Source organism: Amblyomma americanum, chromosome 3 (assembly GCF_052857255.1).
Source record: "Amblyomma americanum isolate KBUSLIRL-KWMA chromosome 3, ASM5285725v1, whole genome shotgun sequence".
In the NCBI taxonomy this organism is placed as follows: domain Eukaryota; kingdom Metazoa; phylum Arthropoda; class Arachnida; order Ixodida; family Ixodidae; genus Amblyomma; species Amblyomma americanum.
In genome coordinates this window covers 126,406,714-126,432,891 of record NC_135499.1, presented here as the reverse complement: position 1 = coordinate 126,432,891, position 26,178 = coordinate 126,406,714, and the positions used below count along the sequence as shown (strand labels likewise).

The following is a 26,178-nucleotide window of genomic DNA, read 5'->3' as shown; positions in this document are numbered from 1 at the left end:
CTTTTCACCACCACCACCACCATGCAAACTCTCATAGGCGGGCGCCAGCTTTCCCTCTAATTAATAGTGAGAAACTCTATGGGGCAAGACTTCGAGTTAATTTTGTTATTTATTTATTTAGGGCTCATTTACATAATAAATTTTATATTATTATTATTATTATTATTTTTCAATGCTCAAAGGTTGATGCAAACTGTCACGTTGTGATGACGACACTCCAGCAGTCAGGAAGACAACGAAAAGGCTTCCAAAAGAAACTGTTTAAAGGGCGTACTCCCGCCCACTAAGAACTGAATGACTCGGCGGCGAGAATAGTCACAAGCGCGCTGGGCGGTCATCGAACTGAATGCATGCAGTTCTTGGCCACACTCAATATAAAGCTGGCAAGGAACATTCGAGATATAGAACCAACAGCAACTACAACAATCTGGAAAAATGTGGAAGCATTTGCACGTGGACATGACCAATGGGAATAAGTCTGGTTGCATCTAGCTTTACAAAACAAAATGACAAAGCCGTGGGCCGGCGGTTTTGAATGCGAACGATAAAACGGTGCAAAGATACACGGCAATATATAAACGAACTGAAATGGGCAGCTTTATAGATGCGCGCACGAGGAGTGATCAAATGGTTAAAAAAGTTTGTGCATAGTTTTGTTTAAATTCTGGTAATCATGATCATGTACACGGGTCAGACAGTCGACTTCTATTGGGACATGACTGGTTTAGCTTACTCATATACGAAATGGTTTACAACTGTCTACGAAGCCAATTAAGTAGCTCGATCAGTTTCTCTGTGCTTTGCATTATAAGAGCCCTAGAACTGAAGTGTTTCAATTGCCCGAAATCTGATCCAAGTGCAAGCAATTGGAGACTAAGGGGGGGGGGGGGAATTGGGGGGGGGGCGCCACACCTTTTGACCCCCCTTGTTCCGGGGTAACTGGGCAAGTCCACCGTGACGTCTGTCGATCGGGGTGGAAATGCCGAGTGGCTCCTCGGACAACATTCAAAATCATATTACTATAACCTTGGCAGAAGGTATCTCCCGAGGCCTAAGGAAAAAAATCATATTTGTTTGTGTTTGAAACTTTGCAGACCGAGCATCAGCCATTCAAAGCACATGATCGCGTGCTGTCATGCTGCGAACCAACCAACGCAGCGAACGTAGAATCCCAAGTTCATTTTCGACAACTTCGAAGTAGGTGAACTACCTCAGTGCGATATTCAAGTGGCGCAGTAGGAATACGGTATTGCGCTCACACCGCAGTATGAGTACGGTGGCTTGAGGGAGGGACGCTTTATTTAGTTCGCTAGCCAACCCTCGTATCGGGAAGAGCTAACATATTCGAATGCAATGCTACACCGAAAAAAAAAAAAAAAAAAAAATGAGTTCCGACACCGGGAATCGAACCCGGGCCTCCTGGGTGAGAGCCAGGTATCCTAACCACTAGACCATGCCGGAGACGGAAGAAGCTGCAATGTACTTTATTTATATAGCATATATATTACAAATTTTTGTTCTTTTAAATTTTGTCATTGTTGTTTGCATATAACATAATCCTACATTTCAACATGTTATTCATAGACAAAAAAAGCAGTAATTTGATACCCAGCGTCATATTCAATGTGGCATTCAGCATTTTTCAGTTTTTCCTGTTGCGCGTCTCTGAACCTTTGCGTGCTATGTTTAACGAACTCCCGACTTCGACTTTTCTGCCCCGCATACAGGTGGCTGCTAAAGATAAGGGGCTAAGGCCGGTATAAATACAAACTTTTCAAGGGGCTTCCGAACCGTCGGAATCGCGCCACTTGATTAGCAGCTTGGCCACCCTGTCACGGCAAAGTCAAACGCAATCATGGCGGCATGTCGTCTGCTGTGTAGATCTGCTGTAAGCAACGTGAAAAGAGCAACCTTTGTGTTGCAAAGCCAGTTAAACCAAACAGTATTTGCGGCCAGGAGCATTCAGCGTTCTTCGAGGGATGGAGTCGAACAGTTAGACGAGGGTGGCGTTTATTCACAGACATCTCTTCTCGAAAAGTACTTGAGTGCCAAGCAGGCGTGTGAGGGTGCGTAGTTTGCCCAGCTTGACTGGGTCAGTTACCTAGTTTTTCCGGTGTTCTTATTTCACACATGTCTACAAAAGTGAAGCGCTGCTCTTTCGAGATTATTCGTGCCTAGCTATTCAGCTTGCGCGTATTTTAGTACGCAGCAACTCCACTCTTCCCGTGCTATCGAGTCGTTGACCTTTTAGATACGACGGTGACAAGCGGTGCGATTACCATTGTGTTCACGGCTTCTGACAAGTAAGAGATGGTAAAAGGCGTCATAGCAGTTTGCTGCTCGGTGACATTACGTGCTTAGCTATTGTATGTACTCCAGTCCGGTTCTCGTGCTGTCGTTCTTGTGTTTCCATTTGCATTTACGGCGAATTGTTTTACTGCTTGTTTATTCATTGCAGCTTTGCCGACCCCGGAAGTGAACCCCTTCGGTGTGTTCGCAAACAATGAACTGGACATATCGCAGATCGAAGTGTATGGCTTCGATTACGATTACACGCTGGCCGTGTACACTGAAAAGCTACACTACCTCATTTACGACCTTGGCAGAGATTGGCTGATAAATAAGTTCAAGGTAAAACCATATCCTTTTTGTTGTGAGGTTCCGTGGTTCCTTGGCAGTGAGCATACAATGGGCAGTAATGGCAGTGTCGATTTCCTTGGCATGCGTGCTTCACATGTTGGACGGGGCATATTTCATCTAGTTCATCGTGGCGGCAAATTTTTTTAGGGCAAGAGGCTTAACGGATTTTTTTTTTTTTTTTGCCGGCATTATTTTGAAGGCTGATTAAAATGTGAAGTTTTAAGAGATACCGGTGCCCATTAAAGTATGCAGCCAGTGAACGAACACTCTTCTTTCATTTGTAAAAGTTTGGTGTGAGATGGCTTCGCATTGTGTGAAGCTAGCATTTTTGTTGGTGTTCAGAGTTAGCGTCTAGGTATCAGTTTTTTGCACAGAGTTCTGCGGTGTGCATAAGGCGGCTTATTGTCAGCTGTGGTTATTAGATTTAACTTGTGTCACCAGTGGTTCCTTTGCATCACTGCATCGAAGGCATTCTTGGCATGTCTTATCCGTGTACTGTCAGAAGATTAGTAATGAACAGAACAGATGGGAGCTCAAGTATCTTATGTCGTAACATGAACTGTCATTATCTTTAATGAAGAGGAAGTGCAGAAAAGTAAACGGTAAAGGTGCATAACATCTTCTATTTTAAAGTAACATGTGGTTTAGTTTAGACTGCCTGGAGGCGATTAATGTTCTCTATACACACCTAGTTCACAGGTGCTTTTTTCATTAAAGGCTGCATTGCCTGAAACTGAACTAACTGTGTCATGCTTGTTAGCAGAGCACTTGACCAGGTTCAGACTGACGGGATAATGAAATCTAAACTACGTGTCATTACTTTATAATTTCTCTAAACTAAATTTTGTCAATGTTTCTCAGTAGTCAATTTCGGCATGTCCAAGTGCTCCTAAAAGAAAGCTATCATGGCAAAAACAGGAGAACTGAGAAACCTGGCACCAAGTGTGCTCATTAGTGTAACTAAAAGCAGCAACTGTGAAAAATACTGTAAGCCTGAGTGGTTGAGTGGCTGAGTGGTTATGGCTCTCCGGCCGCGGCGGTCGAATTTCGATGGAGGCGAAATTCTAGAGGCCTGTGTACTGTGCGATGTCAGTGCCTGTTAAAGAAACCCAGGTGGTCAAAATTTCCAGAGCCCTTCATTACGGCGTCTCTCATAGCCTGAGTCGCTTTGGGACGTTAAACCCCCATAAACTAAACTAAGTGAATGGCTACTCTGGCAGCATTGGAAAAAAACTAATTAATATTTGCTCTTAGGCTTACAACCTTTCTAATTGAACCTTATTTAGATTTAAAACAAACCTTGCCAGTTGTATTTATATTTTTTTTCTGTGCACAATATTCTTTATTTGTGCACAGTGGTTTTTCAGTATATTTCCTCACTGATGTGGTGCACAAACAAGGCTCTCTTAAAAAAACAGAAGTTTGTTTAATAGACGGTGTTCTTCCGTGATGTTACAGACAACTTTTTTGTAAATGACTCGTGGAATTGCTTTAATACTCATAAAATTCAAATTCAAACATATAGTTAGCTGTCGTGTCCTGCTTCTGTTAAAAAATATGTCTGCAGTGACACCCCTCTTTGTGCATTAAAATGCCTGTAGTAGGGAAGCCACTACATTGTTGGCAGTGAAAGGTATGCCTTACAAGGGCAGTGATCTTAACCATGAACATGGCTATTTATTGTTTAAGAACTGTTTGAGGTGACTTTAGCACCTGGATGTGAGCTTTCATTAGTTTCTAAAATGCAGATATAGAAAAAACATAATTGACATTGTGACTCAGTTAGTTACGAAACTGTTCAACTACTGACCGAAAGGTTGGGAGTTTGGACTTGGCCATGGTGGCTACATTTCGATCCATGTGAAATGAAAAATCACTTGTATACTGAGGTCTCAGCACATGCGAAAGAACTCCATGTGGTTCTTTAGGTTAGGTTAGCCCGTGACTACAGCATGCCACCAGGGTTTCGACATGTAAAAATCTAAGCATCACTGGAAAGCACTCTTTAGGTTAGGTTAGCCCTTGAGTACAGCATGCCACTATGGCTTTGACACGCAAAAATCTAAGCATCACTAGAGGGCAGCTGGTACCTTTGCTGCTCATTGCGACCACTCTTTCTTGTTGCAATACATGGCATGCTATTTGGTTATCTTAGCTTTATCAGTAACTGTTTTTATTTTTTGAAAATTTGGCGGTCTTTTTCAGTGTTTACCTCAGAGCATAGCTTTCATTTTTTTTTCGGCGAATATTATTTTCTTTGGATGAAATACTGTTTTTTTTTCTCCATGATGAAATGTAGTAATCCTGTGTTGTCAGAAGTCACTAACAGTTTATCTTGGCATTTTTGTCAGCATGAGCTGCCTGTTTTCAGTAAGTAAGATACAGATGGCTGTGCTTAGAGCTGTTAATATGAAAAGCAGTGGTATCACCATTAGAAAAAAGTAACAGAATTGATATGAACCTGTAAAGAAAAAACACAAATGCAAGTTTTCTTCGAAAAACTGAAATCTTGGTAGCAAAGCTACTGCTCTTGGTTGAGTCAGAAGGGGGGGCATCACGTGGTCTCGGTTTTATGGCTGCAGTGGAACTGCTGCTGAACCGTCCCAGTAGCCGCAACACGACCCTTTGTCATGGTGCTTCTGCATAGTTTCCCGCCAGTGTCTTTACATGCAGGGGAGGGACTTACTAAACCCAGTAACAGCGCTAAGCAGGTGACAACAGCTAAAAAAGAGCACTTCGCTATCCGACGAGAAAGAGTATGGAGCATCACGTGAGATCATACCAGTGATTAGGCTCATCTGATACTTCATTCTATTTGTTACATGGGGAATATCACATTAGGAATAAAGCATGTGAAATTACAAATGTTATGTGTAGTCTGAAGCCCAATTCACCCTTGCGAGTTGCAGAGGTTGTGCGACTGTTTTGTTCGGAACTGTTCATTTTATTTTGACTATTTTAGTCGCAGGCCAGTTGCATGCTACTCGATTTCCTGCGGGTTGCAAACTACTTGCCAATCTGCGGCAACTCAGAAGTAAACGGAAGCTTGTGCCACATCCGGCTTCTTGTTGCCAGAACAGTCGAGACTGACAACTCTCATTGTGAAGGAAACCCTTTGGAAAGGTGACCAAAGGGTCGTCTTTGCAAGTGGGAACATAGGTACTGTGAAGGTGCTTCCTGGTTGCAAGTGACAGCCGCTCACATGTCCTTCGCGACTCGCAAACGTGAATCATTCCTCACTAATTTCTCCAGTTTGTCTCAAGCTCTTCATTTCGTGGTTCTACTACATCATTTCTTTCTTTTTTCTCTTTTACAGTATCCAAAAGACATTGCCCAGCTGGAGTATAGGCCTGGGTTTGCAATTCGAGGCCTCCAGTATGACATCAAGAAAGTGAGTGCAATAGTTGGTCTTCTTGTGTTGTAAAAAACATAGACTTAATTATTTGCAGTACAGCACTCATGGGAAATTCCTTGTGTCCTGACATTTGGTTCTTCAAAGACCTAATGTAATTGACTTTTGTACAGTGTGCTTCATATCACTTTGTTCTCAAGATTATGCCGTGGAAAGAAAGCTGTAGAAAGATCTGGAAATGTGCTGAGTGTAGCTCACGCGTACGCCATAAACCGCTCAGAAAGATTGCAATTTTGGGCCAAAGAAAAACAAAGATGCAGTCGAGAAGTGCATTCTTTCCAAGATTCCTGATGTGTGTGCCTAATTAACCAAGATGCTATTGTAGGAGCTCTGTTTGTTTCTTGATGGGACACTGAGGGAAAGTTGAAGTTTGCCTTTATATTTTATTTTTCTAATGGCAAAATGCTGCTTTTTCTTCAAATGGGCTTTTTATAAGCTCGGAAAGACTAAAATAATGACATGCAGCTATTGCTGCCACTGCCCATTTCGTTCTCGCAAGCAAACTGTGGTGACGTCAAGGCAGTGTTTGACGGATCTCTGAGGCTAGCCTATACTGTCATTCACTTGCACTCTGTGATCATGGAATCTTTTTTGACATCGTCAGTACGAATTGAGTGGCTGAAAAACAGTTGTTTCACTCGTAAAAGCAATTTCCTCGTCAATAAATGCATGTTTCACTGCCAAAAAAACATCAGGGTAGCCAGAAACAGCCGTACAATTGATTTTTACTGGGAACAAAAATTGAATAAAGTTTTCCCTGGTTTCACTTTAAAGCGCCTTTGTCGTTCATTGATAAATTTTTTTTCATTCTGTGTAGCCTGTGCTTTGCCATAATTTTTTCTAAAGTTAATTAACTGGGTAGCTAACTAAGAGAAGAATGCAGTGCTGTTGGAAGCCTCGTGTAAAGCTGCTCAGATTCTGCGGACACTACTGCACAGACCAAGTGGAACATTTACTCCACACAATCTCGTACACTAAAAAGCTCTTGTTTATTTTACTAGGGCGTACTCATGAAGATGGACCTCTTCCACCAGATACAGTTCTGCAGCGTTTACAGGTATGGTGCACAATATGCTCCAGCTGTGGGCCTTTTTCTTTTGTTAGTTCTGTAACTTGGAGCCTTCATTGAAATTGGAGCGGTCTGTGAGGTGTAAAAGTAAAAGTTAGAGACAGCAACGATGGGGGACATTATTTCTTATCGATTTCCCCTCACATGATATATGTGAGCTGTGTCAAGATGAGCATGGTGTGAAATTTGGGGGCACTGGTGAAGCACCTACCATCCCATCAATGCTTGCTCTGATATGTGGGGTAGGTTGCAGTGAGTTCATGGGAATGCCGCACAGGAGTTCAGTCATTGGTGGGGCTATCTAGCTGATTATTATTTGCAGTGCATGCTCATGCAAGAGCAACTTCATACCATGTGTGTCCTGAGAAAGTTCTCTTTTCAGATCGCCAAGAAAAGTTTCAGAAAAAAATTGTAGTCATCAAAATAAAACAAGTGTAGTATAAGCTTTCTATTTGTGGTGTTATCCACTAAGGAATTTGGGTGTATGGAGTACAGAATGTGGGCTGCGTGTTGGGCAATGGAGTGTGACTATGAACGGTCACCTATGTGTTCATTATGTCCAGTGGCTTCAGCAATATGGGTGTGCAAGAGTGTTTTAACTCTCTATGAATAGCTGGCTCCCAGCTGAAATCTAGCACCTCCCCACATTCAGTTCTATGTAGTCCTTATCCTTCTTCGTTTACATGGTTCTATACCATTGGGACATAATCCATTTCCGTGAGAAATAGGGATGAGGGATGACTGGTAAGTAATTATTGGGAACTGCGCTCTGAAACAATGGCTTTTCGGGGGGTGAATTTATCAGGCCACATAATTTGGCTGTAGCAGCAAAACCCAACAGCCAGCACACTTTCTGCCTACGCCAGCTTGGTATCAGAGTGTTTCCAAGCACATTAAGAGGAAATAAGTAACAAGACTGTATCCCAGAGGTTTTCATAAAAATATTCACTTTTTTGCAGACCATGAATTTAATATCTGTAATGGCTAAAATCCCCTCCACGCTAACAGATCATGTTTGATAGGTGCAGAGAAATGTTGACGCAGTGCAGGGCTGATGAGGGACCACTGAGCAAGGCCATTTTTCCCTGGAGTGGACTGAATTCATCTGATGATAGAAGTGTCTATAATAGAGGCATGGATGCAGTGCTCCCTAAGCGGGCATATCCAAAGGGGCGGGGCTCAAACTAAGTGCGTTCACTGCTCCCAAAAACGACAGATGCTGCCACCGCCCCCTTAGATCACATTATTCCTGTATGAACTCCGGCTGCCTTTAAATGAAACAGCCTTCTGTTTCTATTTCCGAGCACTTTAATATAAATGGCAGGCATTTACAGTGTGGCTCAAGTTTTTTTTAATATTCGCATCTGCACTGTTGTTTGCATTGGCAAGTGCAGTTTCAGCAGAGATGACATCACAGGAAAGACATGCCAGCTGTTGACATCATGTATGCAATTGGGGCTCTGATTGGTCAGTGTGGACCACAGTGGACATGTCCACTGTGCTGACATTTCCAGATTATGGGCCTTAATCTATTTTCTGGTGCTTTTTAACTGGCCACAACTGCTGACTGTTGCTGACGCTAGTTGATGCTTTTCACTTCAGAAGAAAAAGACATGATGGATGTTTTGTGCCGTGAATATTTCAGAGGCCTCACACCACTCAGCAGAGAAGAAGTGATAAACATCTATGGTGGCTCGTACATCCCGCAATACATGATTCGTGGAAATGCTGAGCGAGTAAGTGCGGCGTGACTTTTTCAACAAGTAAAATGTATGGCTGCCTTTCAAAAGTGCTGCTTACTGCCTTTTTGTATAGTAGAAGTTGGGGGGTTTTACATCCTGGAACGAAACATGGGCTATGAGGGACGCCATAGTGGAGGGCTCGAGATTAATTTAGACCACCTGAAGTTTTTATAATTTATGCTGGCATCTTATTGCACACGAGCTCCTTTTGTGCTTGGCCTCCAGAGTACATTAAAGTTGGGCTCTGTAATAATGAAATTTCATAGACAAAATTTTCGAGCCTACGAAATATTTTAGTTAGTTTTTGCCAAGCGTTCCTAAAGTTCAATGCATTCGATCTCTCTGCAGCGAACTGCCTTAATTGTGCGGTCCATAAAAACAAAGGTTTTGCAAGCATCATCTTTTGAGCAGTGCCCACGTACAAAAAAAAAAAAATGGCGGTGGTTTAGCTCTGGTTAAACCTGGAGTGACATGATAGCTACAGCTGGCCAAGTGGAACTTGGTCACGTGACCAAACACGTGATCAGCCACGGTGCCACGCCGCCGGCAGCTGCTCCGCACCACTTGACCAACCACGCTGAAGGCTCGAAATGCTACCGTAATGTAGCTATCTCTACAAAAATCTGAAACGCTTTGAAATGCGTTTATTTCAGTCTGAATGAATACACAGGATATATAAAATGCCAGCTTCCTTTGCTATGTGTTAAATGAATATTTTTCATAGTACCCCGACTGCATGCGGCAATTAATATTCCTTGGTCGACATCATGTCTGTTTGTTAACATGGCCATAGTGGCAGTTTTTAAGAAAACATGGTGCGTAAGAAGAATGAATGGCCGTTAATTTATTCCTTTTCCTATGCCTATTGCAGTAACTGTAGTGTTATCAGACATTGAGGTGCCTGCCTAACAGAGCGCAGAGGGGCCAGGTATCACTTCATATGTGATCTGTACTTATAATTCTGGTGCCTAATTGTACGATTCGCAATAATGGCCTGATTGTGTGAGAAAAGAAAAAAAACTTGTTTTATACTTGCATCCGTCATGGTGGCTCGGTGGCTTTGGCGTTCAGTTGCTGAGCCCAAGTTCACAGCACAAAAAAACTGGCTGTGGTGGCCACATTTTGATGGAGATGAAATGCAAAAACTCTTATGGTCTGTGCAATGTTAGTTCACATAAAAAAAACCCAAATTGTCGAAATCAATCCGGAGCCATCTACTATGGTGTCCCTCGGCCCAAGTGCATTTTCGGGACATTTAACTCACTTGCCATACCATGCTATTTCATACTAGTCTCAGTAACAGTGGTTCCTAATTAGCTTATTTAGTTTCCATAAGGGGAGCTAGACTTCGTTTCCAGAATTACTACGTTCTGAAAATGTTTGAGTTACAACTTTTCTTAATGCTTCTTGATGTAGTTCATGTTATTAGAAAAGAATTCAGCAGGTCTTCGTTCTACTGAAGCTTACTGATGCCAAATCCAGTGTAGAGGCATCTCGCACAATATTGAACGCAAGAAAAAAATAAAAAAATTAGTGCGCTTATGCTGTGCTGTTTGTCCTGAAACTCGATGAGAGCAAGCATAAATGTTGCCCGTCTTTCTTTTTGTACCTCTCCCTCATCTCATCACTTTCTTCATAGCTATGGTCCAGGTGACCACCCTGTATAAGAAGTGCTGTTATTGCTCCTTTCCAAATAACTGCTATTAACTCCTGTGCGAGGCATTCCGAAGCATTTGAATTTGACCGTGCGTCTCACTTGGTGACAGCGATTGTAGTGTAGAACGGAAAAGCGAGCTGCTTTTTGCAAGCTATGAGTACAACGCCTAGGCCAAGAATGCACTTCTGATTTAATAATACAACTTAACAAAGGTTGATTGTTAAGAAGTGGTGATACCAACCAGAGCCAGTGAAAATCGGCAGAAAACAGGGTGGTGACTTCTCTGCTGTTATGTGGTCACAGCCTGAATTTAGCAACACCAATTCTTAGAAAACAGCATTTTCTTATCTGTGAGACGTGAAACAGCCCAATACTGCTGCCAGGCATCGAAGTCTTATTGCTGATAAATTTTAGAAAGTGAAGCTGGCATCAAGGCACCCTAGCACTAGCAAACCAATGAGTGGGGTTCAGAATCCGGACATGTACATGGACAGTGTGAAGTGGAGGCCAAGAATGTGTTTCTATATTAAAATTTAGGTCTCTGGCATGTTGCAAAGTATGCCTAGTTCATCGTGCACTGCCAATTATTTTTGTGCAGGATGCCCGCATGAAGCAACTGAATGATCTCTTTTCTGTTCCTGAAATATGCCTCCTGTCCAATGTGACCGAGTACTTCGAGCGACATAACATTGCCTACAATCCAGAGATTCTATTCTTCGACATCCAGGTGAGTATGCTAAATGTACTGTAATTGGAGATTCTTTGTTCAGAGGTGTGCTGAAAAACTATATATATATTATATATGTATATATACTGTGTTCTGCGGCATGCATGGCACTTCCATTTGCGATACACAACTGATTTCGACTTGTAGTACAGACTGTTTCAGACCACACTGATGAATGGTGAGGGATCTAGCTTCATCTACTATGTCTGTATGCCACTGTTGTGATACTGACTCTAATAAAGTGGCCATTCTGCAGTGTATGGTTTCATTTGCTAATATTCTGGATGATGGCTGTTTTTTGTAGATGTTGTTGCAGCTTTCCATCATGCCGATTGCCATTCTTGGCAAGGAAAACCAGAAAGACGCGTGTTTGTTCCTCTGACAGCATCCAGGACTTGGGTATAGGAGCGGTGTGTGCAGGGGAGACTGAATAAGACGCTGCCGCAGGAGTAGCGAGAAGGCAGGAAGAGGATCTAAAAAGAGAAAAAAAAAATAATTAGCAGCATAAGCTGCCAGGGAGGTGGTGAAGAGGCAGGAGAAAAAGTCAGCTTGGGTGGATGCGTTATTGCGGGGCCCTTTGACATTAGGGATACAAGGCATGCAGATTGAAAAGAAAAGGAGCAAATGTTGCCATGGTGAAACCGATGATAACGACATAGTAGAAAAGGGTGTGCTTAGTGTGCTTGGCCTGGCTTGGCCATGTTGGCCATGATTAGCCTTGACCTCTGCAGAGAGGAGGTGGGTCACTGCCACATTTCTTTTAACCAGGTTGTTCATGGAAATAAATGTTTTCCAGCCTAATCTAGGAATGTAGCATGCGCACATGTACAAAGTCTGGACAGAGTAGAAAGCCACAGTGGGGATGCAGCCTCGATGCCACCAAAATTAGTGTGGGATGCCAAGGAAGAAGTCACCCACAAGAGCAAGCGGTCTGAAGCTAGTCATCTGTGGTGGGCACAGCACTTAATTTACATTGGGAAGGATCTGAGTATGGCAAATTCACCACCACCACCACCAGCCTCAGTTCACCCACTGCAGTGCAAATGCCTATCCCATGTCTCTCCAATTAACCCTGTCATTTGCCACCTGCGCCCACCCTATGCCTGCAAACTTCCTAATCTCATCTGCCCACCTAATGTTCTGCCGCCCTCTTGTTGCTCAATACATCTAAAACCCAGCTCAAGGAATTTTCGCTGCAAAGACTGCATTTTATTGGCCCATGACACTTCATGTGTTGTGCTTGGGGATTTTAATGTAAATGTGTGCCATTGTAACAATGTGTTGCCGAAGGATTTTATTGCAAAAGAGTCGGGACTACACACGTGTAATGCTGGCACAAAACAAACCGCGCGCAATTGCATAGTGTACTATTTGGCGTTTGTGAATGCACTCCTTAGCATCAGCTCTCTAAATTTAGTGACATACCTTATTTAAATAGTTCCTTATTTATCATTAATGTGTTATGGGTGTTGTGTGGTAATACATAAATTTAAAAACTGCTCGGTGATGTTTTTCGAGTGTGTGGTTATGTATGAGCAGTGTGCAGCAGAGCCTGCAGCCTGTTGGCTGTCAGTGCTTTTCCTTTGCAGGATACTGTGAGGAACAGGGATGTTTTTCTTTTATTACAAAGCAGGTTCAGTAAGTCTTGTATCTTTGTTCAGTGACGGAATTGAAAAATGATACATTCAATTGAAAGTTAGGAAAGTCCTGCTCCACAGGAGCACATCATTTTTTGGTATAGTCTCCAGTGGCAGTGGATAGTGGCTGTGTATTGTTTTTCAGTTCTCCCAGTTAATAAGAAAGTTTACCCCAGGAAGTGAAATTCACTGGACATCCCTCTTATATATTTGCATGTTGCATAACGTATATCTCTTTAGTTGTTGGATAATGTGTTCAAGTGTGGTGGACAAAAGTCAACTATCAGAAAAGTAATATTAGTAAAAATTTGTTTTCCTGTCTTTTTGTATTCATTAGAATGCCATTTCAAGCATCCACCCTGTGATTCACAACACACTCACTGAAGCAAACATTTGTAAGTGCCCCTTGTTTGTTGCTTGCCTGTTTACAATAACTGTGATATATTCTTTTTTTAGGTGTAAGCGTACTCCTTCCTGAAGCTAAATTCACAGGAGCTATTGAATTTCTTCGTGGTTTTAGCACAATTATGAAGCACTGTTCTGCCACTGTGTAATGCATCTAGATATTGTCAGCTGTTCATGACAATAGCAAGACAGGCAGTTGGATGAAGGCATCAAAAATAAACTTTGTTGGCGATCTTATGTCTCCAAGAGAAAAGAATGCTTTCTGGCCGCAGCACTGAACCAGAATGGAACCATTCCTGGAATTCTTGGAACCAGAATGGCTGCAGCTGTCTAGTTCTGCTGTTCCCATGGCAAAGAACTTTCCAAACACTCATGTGTCCTTCATGAACACTCCTCGTCATCACAGAATTGTATCTGCATGACTGCACAATTCTTCATAACCAAACTAATTGCGCTGTGTAGACATACAGGGGATGATAAGCCTGTTCGGCAAAACAGACTAAGTAGGACGATGCACTGGATGGCAACAAAGAGTATTGCTTGATAGGGTAAACATAGCAACACTTTGCATTACTCGTTTCCACCTCAACCTCCATTTCCCCTTTTGAAGGGAGCATTGGCTTTATGTTTTGAACGAAATAAGATAACTTTTCAGGTGAAGAAGTGTTGAGTGAACTGCGAAATTGAACAGGTAGGTCCAGGTGGTAAAAATGCAGTTTGAGCAGATACATCACTTCTGGTGTGTAGGGTATATCAGAGAACATCTTTGAGAGGGTGTCAGCAACAGTTTTATGGTACAGTTTGCCTAGTCATTACTGTCTAAAATAATAGTGCGGATGTTTTTCACTTGATCTCACTTATCTGCCACTGAGTAAGTGCCTCATCCATTCAGGGTCACAGATTTAGCATGATTACAGTGTTGGTCTTCGATGCACAGCTGGGGGAGTTCTTGGGCTTGATCTGTGTACAGTAGGTAGGCAGTGATATTCAGATTGTCATTTTTGGGGGCGCTTTGCTGCATAGCACTGAGAATGGTAATGGCGTCATCTGCACTGCTTCTTGCACCGCAGTATTGTAGTTGAAGGGGATGTAGGGAATGCTTGGTGTCACTGTATTTAGCAAGCATGTTGACAGTGGTCTTGCTTGCGTGCTCCTTGATGTCATTTGTCTGTAAATGGTAGGTTGTCACCATCTGGTCGCTTGTCTGACTGTGGTAGATGGGTGCTTCCTTAGGCTTGGCAGCAAGATGCTGTTTTTCTTCTTCATCATGAGAAGTTATGGAGCTTTGTGACAATGCACTATATAGTCAGTGAAGAATCTTGTTACTTGGGCTGTAGTTTCTTTGGGCAGAGCTTTTGCTTTTGCATAATGAGTCAGGTTGTCTGCTAGCACAATATCATCCTTTTGCCAAATGTTGTCATTGGCAAGGGCTGAGTACCTCCAACTTGATGCACTGGGAAGGTCTGGTCAGCATTGAGATCAGCTTTAGAAGCCCTGCCAGTTGTATTGGTTGCACCTTTCATTGCTGAAAGTCTCTACAGGTTTCAACATTGTGCGATGCCAGTGGATAGATGTAGCCGGTGATAATTCTCCTTAGTTTATTGAAGACGTGACTAAAATGCTCTGCAGTTGGTTTGTCCTTAGGAGCTACAAGAAAGTAATGCGACTTGGCTTGGTGCTTCCAAGTTATTTTAGACTGGAGACATCATTCTGCAGGGAGACTGATAGCAAGCTATACCTGAACACTGGAGGTTACCATACAACCTTCTAGGTATTCGATTAACCTCTACAGGCCGAGGTTTTCACGCTTTTCTTGCGCAAACATACTATAGTGTCGATGTGGCTTAGGATAATATTGTTGTCTTGCTCACCTTGCAGCAGTGGAGCTCAAACTGCCTGCCTGAGCAATCGCCAAGGCAGTGAGTGGGTAATGTTTGCTGCCTCACATACGCTGCTGAAAAACTTTACGCACTGACATGGCCAACCCCAAAAATGTTCTTCTTTTGAGCAGATTAAATTGTTAAAAGTAAGTTTAGGTGCTGTCACAGATGCTGAGGCATTGCAAATGCCACCTTGTGCAGACAAAGAATTAAAGGTATATGCTGCATACACGTGCATTGCACGGTTTCCTTAAAGGAGTGCAGACGCCAAATTTTTGGTCGCATGTCGTGTTCTGTGGAATTCTTTGTGGGTAGGACATTAGGTTGCATGGTTCACCATGTAGAATTTGCCTGCAGCTGGTAGATGCCATATTTGCACACGTAATGAACCCACTCTCATAATGAGCCCCCCCTTTTGTCTTTGAGAGTTTACTTTCTTTTAACCTTGTGTAAAAAACACGCACCTGACCTGCACAGCCAGTGTTTAGCATGTTCGCTTTATCTTACCACGATTGGCCGGCATCTTCAGCCATAACAAAATTACTGGATCATGTCTTGGAACTGCAAATGCCTCTTGAAGTGATTGGCACCAAACGCCGGCGACACAGACGCAGTTGATGCAGGGACACAACTTGTCACCCACATGCTTTTGTTGGTGGATGGAGGGATGTGTATGAATTTTTGACTTGCAAAAAATTCTATCAACTTCTTTTTTTCCTTGCACATAGTGAACAGTCCTCTCAAATTGATGTCAACTTTTGTGGGAAAAAAATAGGTGCATGGCACGAGTAAATATGGTAATTGTCCATGCCCAGTCTTGTAATGTGTAGTGCTACTTCAAGTCAGTTTTTTTTCTGTTTTGGGGTCTATGCAACATAACTGTGAACACTGTTGAACGTCAAGGGGCCTTGTCTAGTACTGGCACCATTGTTTTTTTTTTACTTAGTGGAAGAAATTAGAATGTCTGCGTAAATGCAGCTTAGTGAACCTTATAGGGCTCCAAGTGAAGCCATTATGTACTGCTGTATTTGTTTACCTGCTTCTGATGCCTACATTCTCTTTTAACTCTCTTTGCCCACCCGAATTAGAAATGCTAATGGTGAACTCATTGGCTGAGCGTTGTCTTTTTATTACAGGTGAGTACTTAGAAAAGCGTGAAGAACTGGTAGCATTCCTAGAGCGGCTCCGGTCTGCTGGCAAGCAGATGTTCCTGGTAACCAACAGCCCATTCAAATTTGTGTAAGTGTGTCTTAAGCATGGTGCCAAACTAGCTTTTACAGCTGACATTGATTTGATTGCTACATGTTGAATCTGCTCAAATTATTAAAAGTTGGAATTTAAGAACGGGCTTGAATTTTTAAGGAAACTAGAAGTACATTGTGAATGTGGTCTCTGCCTGAATGAGCCAGTTTGCGTTGAAGTTCTTCATTGTTGAAGTTACACTTCCGACATGCTGAAGTTGGCCTGTTTCGGTAGATTACCACATTATAATGTAGACGCTACCTTGACTAAAACGAACTTTCAGTAAGCTATAAAAGGCAAAAAAAGAGTAAGTAAAGAACATAAATTACTGCTGTTGACTGCTTTGACTAGCAAAGTGACATCGATGACTTCTTTTTGTTGCATATCTCTGTGGCTGGGCTGCACCATCATTCACCTTCAAATAGTGGTCAGAATGTTTTTTGTTATTGACTCTGTGAGTTTAAATCAAGTGGCGGAAAAGTGATGGAAAGTCTGTCCTTTAGATGTGACATTCTTAGCAATGAATGCATCTTTTGCTGCCCAGCAAGCATCACCATTGCTGAGGCCCCTAATTTCCCGCTATTTCGAAAAAAATCATTAAGCATTTTCCACAGAATTGTGCGTTGTACCTTATTTGCATGAATATAATGCGATGGGGTGATTTTGTGATCTCAGGAGAATTTTAAAAGGAATATTATGAAAATGCAATCTCGAACTGTTCAGGCCAACCATAGACGAAGGCCCCCCCCCACCCCCCCCCCCCCACCCCACCATCATTCATCTCCAAATAGTGGTCAGAATGTTTTTTGTTATTGACTCTGTGAGTTTAAATCAAGTGGCGGAAAAGTGATGGAAGGTCTGTCCTTTAGATGTGACATTCTTAGCAATGAATGCATCTTTTGCTGCCCAGCAAACATCACCATTGCTGAGGCCCCTAATTTCCCGCTATTTCAAAAAAAATCATTAAGCATTTTCCACAGAATTGTGCATTGTACCTTATTTGCATGAATATAATGCGATGGGGTGATTTTGTGATCTCAGAAGAATTTTAAAAGGACTATTATGAAAATGCAATCTCGAACTGTTCAGGCCAACCATAGACGAAGGCCCCCCCCCACCCCACCATCATTCACCTCCAAATAGTGGTCAGAATGTTTTTTGTTATTGACTCTGTGAGTTTAAATCAAGTGGCGGAAAAGTGATGGAAAGTCTGTCCTTTAGATGTGACATTCTTAGCAATGAATGCATCTTTTGCTGCCCAGCAAACACCACCATTGCTAAGGCCCCTAGTTTCCCACTATTTCGCAAAAAATCATTAAGCATTTTTCATAGAATTGTACGTTGTACCTTATTTGCATGAATATAATACGATGTGGTCATTTTGCGATCTCAGGAGAATTTCAAAAGAAATATTACGAAAATGCAATCTCGAACTGTTCGGGCCAACCATTGCCGAGGGCCCCCCCAAAAGAAAAAAAAAACTCTGCCGACATGCTAAAATACAGAAACGGTGGACACATTGATGCTATTTAAAGGGGCTCTGAAAGGGGCTCTCAATAATGTTGCAGTACACATAGGATGGTGAAGGGCACCACTTCACAAAATTCTTCAGCAAAAATTTTTTAACGCATTTTATGCAAGCTGAGTTATCTGTTGTTACAATTTGAATTTCCGCGTTTTCTTGCCTTTCTCTCTCCTCTCGTCACTTCTGCACACTGAAATGAAACTGCCCTACCCTCTCGGCCCCTCCTCCATCTGCCGACGCTCGCTGGAGTTCCCCTGAGAAGCTGAGCTTCCGGCCGCGGCCATGGTAGCTGTGTGATGTCAGAAAGAGTTGGCACAATGAACCAATGATAGCCCTTCGCTGCTGACGTAATGAGCACTGCATGATGCGTTGCGCGTGGATTTGGGCGAAACCCCGGCACAGCCGGTCGCCCCGAGGCGTAGAAGCGCAAATTTTAAAAATATATCATAGATGATTGGCTCACTTTTGGGGTCTTGTACGCGACATGAATGCTTGATGGCCTGTATTCTATATAATGCAAGCGTATTGTAGCCAACCTCAAACACCCTTTTCAAGGATCCTTTAAGAGGCAACACTTCAGATGCGTGTGCCACAATCTAGCGAAGCCAAACCTCTGATGTTTTAATGCATGAGGCCTCCGAAGCAGCAGCAGCCACTGTCACTGCTGTGCCGGTGCTACTTGGTGTTCTTAGCTGCCTAATCCTGCGCTTGCTTCCCCTTCTTTTTCTCGATGACCTGCGCCACCTTCTTTCTATATGCATAGCCTCTTTCTCCTTTGCACTTGTACGCCATACGCTTTGCCCATGGTCATTAAAAAACTGGCTTCTCCTAGCAGCTCTCAAGTCTGGTGGTGAAGGTTGCTTTATCTATCTTGAAGAGCTTAAAAAAAAAAAAAGAACTTCACCCTACATTCATACCTTGGTTCCAAATATAACAAGAATGTAACATGGGGTGCGCTTTGAAGCATTAATTGATGTCTACTGTGGAACTTTCACGGATTCTTTATTCTCAGTTTGCGGAATTTAAAACTGGGGCCTTAACCCAGCCACAAAGAGCCAAGCAGTCCATTTATACCAAAAACAAAAATTGAAAGGAGTTGTGCTGAGTGTCCCTTTATGTGTGGGCAGTAAAGCCTTTCTGTGTACAGGTTTGCTGTGCAAGTATAGGTGCCGCCACTGTTTCACTGGCATAAGTTGGTGGCCACGTCTGGGATGTCGTTATCATCATTGCCCCTGCTCTTGTCCGAGTCGTGTGGTGTTACAGAAACCATGCCCCATGTTTGCTGGTCGGTGACCAGATTTACAAAGCTGTTGTCACATGAGAATAGTGCATGACTGGCCAAGGATCTGTGTGCTTGCCAATAGTACCAGCCAGCCACTAGCCATTCCATCATAAAGCGAACTTTCTGAACTCAGCCCCTTCTTGACTGTAGCTTGGCATAGCTTCTGCTGCAATTCATTAGAACTGCAGACTGTTGGGTGAGTTGGTGCATGTTGCTAGAGAATGGCGCCGCAACGACGACGGCACAAAAACTCGTGCACGAAACAAGCCACTATTCTCGTGGAGCGGTGCATTACTTTTTTGGGACAAAAGAGCAAAATGTGCAGAGGCAGTTTCTGACCCCTCAGAAAGACCTGCCGCCTGTCCTAAGCCTTGGGCTTTGTGCCTGCTTAGTTTCCTTTCGGTTGGGTTTCTCATTGATGCAGCCTTTCAAATACTTGCACACAGACATACATAGTGTGTCTCTCAGTGGAGGCCATGCGAGCTAACCAGAAAATTGTTTTGTTAGCACCTTTAACACAATCGGTAACATTTGTATTTATAAACCTTTAGTAATCCTGTCTAGTTAGAATTATTCAGTACTTTGCATTATTAGTGTGAAGTAACAAGATTTTTATTTTCCCTTTATTTCACCCTAGAAATGCTTGGGAACTGGTTGGAAGTTTTAGATTTGTTGAAATTAAGCAAAAACACAAATTAACAGTGATCAAATTGCTCGAAGTCAACTTTTTTTCAGCAGGTATGCTCGCTACATTCAATGATAATTTGTTGCATTAATTAATGATTGGTTTTTAGGAAATGAAAGACGTGGTAACTGTCTCACTCCTTGGTGGACACTTCAACCTTGCTGTGAGGGAAGGGAGGAAGGTAGGAGTGAAAGAAGAAAGAGAGAATGAGGTGCCATAGTGGAGAGTTCTAGAATAATTTTGACTACATTGGGATCTTTAACATGCACTGACATTGCACAGCACACGGGCGCATTTTGCATTTCGCGTCCATCGAAACACAGCCGCTGTGGCCGGGCTCGATCCCGGGTACCCGGCTCGGTAGCCGAGCGCCCTAACTGCGCTACCGCAGTGGGTTTGCAATAATTGAAAGATAGCTTTTCAATGTCTGTCTTTTAATTTTCAGACAGGCAAAGATGCCTCATAAAGTAATTAGTGAGGACATTCTTGTGCAAAAATTTTTATGAGCGCTCGTATAGTATGTCCAAAGCAAGTTTTAGTGTGATAGTATGATCAAAACCACAATGTATTTTAAAATCCTAATGTTTATTAACAACTGCATTAGACTACATTCCACGGTAGGTATTCTCGGAAAACTTAACGTTTTCCTGCTTCCTTCAAGGTAGGATGAATATGCTGAAGAAATCAATGTATACACTGTTGACTTGTTGTAAATTAAACTGCTAAAGATATCATTTAGCACAGAGTTTTGTAGAACATGTTTTTTTTTAGCACTTTTTTCCAATGTCTTCTCATCATAGGAAGATTGTCTTATATGTCCTTACTTCTGCACTTGGTGACAGAAAGGAGAGGAGTGAGATTGATAAGCTTTTGGCCCCCTCCCTGTCAGTAACCAAGTTGTGTGTAAATGTGAAACTTATCTGTACTCTTCACAAGGAAAACGTTGTGAACGTAAATTGATGGCCTGAATTATTTTTGTGGCTACCTAGTTGTGGTGCAGTGTTAGATGATCTTCAGCAATTTGAAAAAGTTGGTTTCTTGTTTATCTCATTTTGTAAAGTTTTATATTGGATTGGGGCTTCTTATGTTACAAAAAGAAAAGTTTTAATTCATGCTCGAAATTAATACACAATGCCAAAGCCACGCTGCTTCTTTCATCAATCTTCACCAAGTTCATTTGTCTGTGAGCAAATCCTCATAAAGTCAACATATATATACACATTTAATGCATCTTGCATTATTTATTGCTCATGGATGGTAGATGGCATTTGTGTTATTAGGTAGTTCTGTCGTGTTGATTGGTGAAGTCTTTTTGCTTTGTTTTTATGGCATATGATAGTTCATTTGCAGATTAACTAGCAACAGCTCATAATGCTATGAGGAATGGTAAACCTTGAATGTGTGGTAGTTGCATGAAAACTGGAATAATTGTCTCCTGTCGAGCTTTCTTTACAAGGTAGGCATTGATTGCTTTGCTTAACCTTTGGTTGGTAGCTTTGTGCTGTTTTGCCCATTAGCGCTTTAACATTTCACTCCTATATGGCTGAATTGAAAACGCTGAAATTTTCATTTTCTATTTTTGTTGCTGCAGTGACGTAGGCATGCGATACATGATTGGTCCTGATTGGCAAGATATCTTCGATGTCGTCATCGTTCAAGCAAGGAAGCCCAAGTTCTTCACTGATCAGCACAGGTATGTGTCATTTCTGGCTACGGGAACGAATGCCTATTAATTTCTGTGAGTGCTAAGGCATCAAAACACGATTGAAAAGGTAAGGGTAATGCACAGAAGTGATCCCAGTGTTTATGAATGCTGCAAATATTGATGCCTAAAATGCCGATAGTACTGTTGTTGGCTGTGAAAAGACTGCGAACTTATGGAAAGTCAGTACATATCGATGGAGCCAAATCACCCACGACTACACAATGTTTTCAAGATCTGCCACTGTTTCCTCTTAAATGCAGGAACGCTCTCAGATTTTCTAGCAAAAATCTTTACATCTCGGGTCCAAACATATTTGAAACCTTGCTGCTTTCCCTTCGCCCAGGCCAGGTAGAACAGTTCACGATTTGCTCGGGTCAGATACAATGCGCAGTTTCCACAATATAAATGTAATAAAATGCATTAAGTCTGATAAGTCAGGCATGTCAATGAACACAGGAATCGTTATTTTTAAAATGGATGACTCCATTATTTAACGGTAGCTCTGGTATGGCTCCTGTGAATGTCAGTTTTTGTTTTCTTGTTTTGCAAGCATACACGCTTTAAAGTGCCTAAAATGTGTTTATTTGTTAACATAACTTGTTATGACAGGAATAAGTCAAAAGTAGTATAATTGAGACCTTGGAAACACTGTTGAGCCCTGATGTGGATATATGAGGGGCCGAAAAAAAAAAGCATAATTAATCATCGGGGAAGGTTGCAATTTTTTCTAAGCAATCCTGGCGGCTTCTTACAGAAATGTGAAATTATGAAAATTTTTCCCCTACTAGATCATAAGTTATGTTTGAAGGGGATAGAAGTGGTGTTAACCACTAGCTGTTTGCTTGCCGGCAGCTGCATACAAAAACGCAAAATTGCTCAAAGAGAGCTCCTGTGTGTAGTGAGATGAATGCTTGAAGGTACAATGCTATGACAGAGCTGTAAGGAAGTCGTTGTTGTCTCTCATACAAGGATTTGTTTTTAGGATGTGTGTGTTGATTTAGTGCTTCATTTTACTCACAGGCCGTTTCGTGTCTATGACCCTGGAACAAAAAGTCAACTCTGGGAACGTGTCACCAAGTTGGAGAAGAACAGGGTGTACATAGAGGTGTGTGTTATTGTCGCTCAGCACTGCATTTTATTCCCATCTTCATTACTGTTGCGTGCACAAAGAACAAAAAAGAAAGGAAAAGGAGTGCTTGTTTTATCTTGCACTCATTTTGTGCCAAAATGAGGCACTACAAAGACGTGCAACCATGGCTAGTGGTGTTAGTGACCATTGAATGAGGCTGAGAAATCCGATTCATGAGCCACACATTATATAGCTCTTTTTTTTGGCTATTTTAATATTTTAAGAAGTTGCTTCAAGTTTCGTGGCCTATTATAAGTTTCATACGTGAGTGCAGTTTACATACATCAGATTAAGAAAAATGCAACACTGAGTACGTGGCAGTACATTCATTTTTATACGCTTGTAGGCCGCAATGAAAACTAGTTGTCGTAAAAGCTTTTGATGGCATGATTTTGAAAACATTATTGTTAAATTCCTGTTCTTTTCTAGTTGAGTTGTGCTAGATGTACAGTTATTTCTTAGTGGAGTGTGCCCTAGTACATTGTGGTTCGGTCAGCATGTGCTAATGCACGCTAATCAAACTATTGCTTGGTTTCTTTTGCATAATGTAAATGCATCTACATTAGGTATTTAACTTTACAGGCGTATGAAGTATCCATTGTGGGTCCTGTCATCTTTGTCATCATCAGGCATTTTATAGTGGCACTGGCAATATATTTCTTCCATGTCTGACAAATGGTGCACAAGTGAAAGATATGATTAGGGCCCCCGGATTTTCTGCGGTGGGAAATTTTAAATTCCACATATTCAGAACATTGAACCTGCAATATTCTGCAATAATCGTAGCACACATAAAGTAGACATACACGTTTATTTTTGCTACATGCCTCAAACACTTCAAATGTGCTTTCATCAAAATTGAACGCTGCTGTTACAATTTGGCATCAGGTAGTGTATTCTCTTGAAGAATTGCACCCCCAATGCGATAGAAAGATCTCTCTGATGCTGTTTCAGTCTGCAGTCCCACACCTGCTGTGGTAACCATGCTTTACGAGCAATACACAGTCCTGAAAGAGATTGACACGTGCCCGCCACCTTGATGGCCTGATATGCGTAAAGCCCCTAGTTACCCAGAATTCCACAAAAAATCACGGATTTTTGCATTTGTCACGGAAGAGTTTACTAGGTGTGTTAGACATATTCTCATTTTTTGATACTACGACTGTTACAGACATCAGTAGGAGCAACATAACAATGGGAAAATGACTCATTTACCTTATTTGCATGAATATAAGTATAATCTTATTACAACTGACCACGATACTGTCCAAGATTTTGGTCTGTTATAAGAGAAGTCTGCAGAATCCAGATACTGTGGTGACAGATATTTATTATATAACCATAGGTGACTCTGTTATAATGGGTATGACCTTCATTAGCTTGGTTTGGGCTAGTTGGTAACAGTTCTTAGAAAACATAGTGCAAAAAAGGACACGGATGACACAGAAGTGGACAGGATAAGTGGATAAGTGGATAAGAAATGACCTTCAGAACGCACATAGCTGCATACAAGGCCTTGTTTATTTAATCCTAACCCCTCTAATGGAAGGTAGCTGTATGACTATTAGGCTTTGATATTTGAGCACCCATTTTCAAGGTGTCAGCAAAGCCAGGGCTAAAAATGAACAAACATGAACATACAAAATGAACATGAACATATAAAAGGCCAGCATCCGCTGCCCTTTTCTGCTCTAGACACTCTTGTTGCCTGTGCCGCTGCTTCTCCAGACATACCTTCCGTTCTTCATCAGTTTCATCAGCTCGTCAAGCCCGCTTTCACGACTTATCTCTAGCCAACGTGGCTTCATGACACTCTCTGTTGTAGGGATCGCTAGAACCAGCCCGGCGCCTCCAATGCTCACTCTAAGAACTCATCTTGGTGACTGGTTTTGGCTCCATGTCTCTGTGGTGTCTAGGCGATGAGCGCTGGCCTTTATTCAGCTAGAGCAAATCATAAAGTTAGTCACGTGACACAACTGGCGAGAGTGAGCAGTCGGAACGGCGATCCGCGTAGTGGCGGAACAAGCGGTAACAGCTGCGACAAGTCACGTGGTATGACGTCACAGCCACGCATGCAGCGAGCCTCCAGTTAGAGGTCAATTCCAAGCATCATTTGACCTTCAGCTTTGCATGCGAGAAGTGCAGCTTTCGCTCCAAAAGTTGGTGACTGTGCAGGAAGTCGATGAATGAAAGGTGAACGGGCGTGACTTCGCAAAGAACTACATGCCAAGGAGCACGCTGCTGACATATACATAGCACAGCTTTCCTCTGTAAGCTACGGCAGTAGGATGGGGAGCGGAGCCTTTCCACTTCCTGCAGCCCTATCTTATCGACACTCAACATAAGGCCGTATGTTAATATTGGCTTATATTTATATTTTTTGAGCAAGGCCTGCGAGTTGAGCAGTGGTCGACTTTTATTCGGAGACCATTCATGCGCAGATATTCACAACAATAACAAAATGGCTGCCGCCATTGTAGCTATTGCCATCGCGGCGTGCTTCGCCAAGATGCACAAAAGAGAGCTCGAAGTTAAGCACTCCCTGCCAAAAGTCCGATGAAATGAAATTCAAACTAGCGTATGGGTTTCCTAATTGAGTCTGTTCTATTCAAATGCGCAGAGTCGATCACACTTGTCTAGAGCGCTCAAGCGGTGTGGTGCGGAGCAAATGAAGTTAAATCTTATCGCAGCTGCTTTGCTGAGGGCAAGGCGCTGGTGCGTGTGCGTTTCACCTGAATATTAGGCTGCTCTCCAGCGCAAGTATTATCAATGTAAGTCAATACCTACTTTATATAAGCCTATATATATATAATACCTACTTTATATATATGGCTGAGTGGTTATGGCGCTTGGCTGCCGGCCCGAAAGACGTGGGTTCGATCCCGGCCGCGGCGGACGAATTTCGATGGAGGCGAAATTCTAGAGGCCCGTGTACTGTGCGATGTCAGTGCACGTTAAAGAATCCAGGTGGTCGAAATTTCCGGAGCCCTTCACTACGGCGTCTCTCATAGCCTGAGTTGCTTTGGGACGTTAAACCCTTATAAACCTAAACCTACCTTCTTTATAATTTCGCTGTATTTCCACCGGACTGCACCGCTCGAGCACACTAGACAAGTGTGATCGACTACGTTGTAACGGAATCTGTAGCATCCAAGTTCAATCAATAGCAAAGATAGGAAGATCGGTCAAACATGCCAGATTGGTACATAACTATATCCGAATATCTTTTCTAAGGAGGTTATAGTGTACCAGGAGGGGGAATAGTGCTACAGCTCCAGATGTCTCCCAGATACCGTTGACGGCACTGAGGGCTTGTGAAGCAGCTACTTTTTCTTCGGTGGCCTCAAGCCTATCATTCATATCAGTCGTCTGTTGCTCAAGCTTTTATTAGGTTCGCTAGACTCTGCTAACCTGGGAGAGTATTTTGGCATGGTTTTTATC

At 42.4% G+C, this 26,178-nt stretch overlaps 1 protein-coding gene and 1 non-coding gene across 2 annotated transcripts in view; one reads left to right on the top strand and one right to left on the bottom strand.

The window, feature by feature from the left end:
• Window positions 1-1,389: 1,389 nt before the first annotated feature.
• Window positions 1,390-1,461, bottom strand: TRNAE-CUC (transfer RNA glutamic acid (anticodon CUC)). The gene has a single exon. It is a non-coding gene; the product is annotated as a tRNA-Glu (tRNA).
• Window positions 1,462-1,825: 364 nt separating this feature from the next.
• The window catches only part of Nt5c (5' nucleotidase C), a 39,897-nt gene continuing 15,544 nt past the window's right edge, over window positions 1,826-26,178 (top strand). The window contains exons 1-10 of the mRNA XM_077657820.1: window positions 1,826-2,066; window positions 2,459-2,631; window positions 5,957-6,031; window positions 7,054-7,109; window positions 8,767-8,857; window positions 11,119-11,247; window positions 13,222-13,279; window positions 16,306-16,408; window positions 21,495-21,596; window positions 22,629-22,713. Coding sequence (XP_077513946.1) covers window positions 1,856-2,066; window positions 2,459-2,631; window positions 5,957-6,031; window positions 7,054-7,109; window positions 8,767-8,857; window positions 11,119-11,247; window positions 13,222-13,279; window positions 16,306-16,408; window positions 21,495-21,596; window positions 22,629-22,713 — 1,083 coding nt within the window. The 5' untranslated portion in view covers window positions 1,826-1,855. The remainder of the gene's footprint in view (window positions 2,067-2,458; window positions 2,632-5,956; window positions 6,032-7,053; window positions 7,110-8,766; window positions 8,858-11,118; window positions 11,248-13,221; window positions 13,280-16,305; window positions 16,409-21,494; window positions 21,597-22,628; window positions 22,714-26,178) is intronic.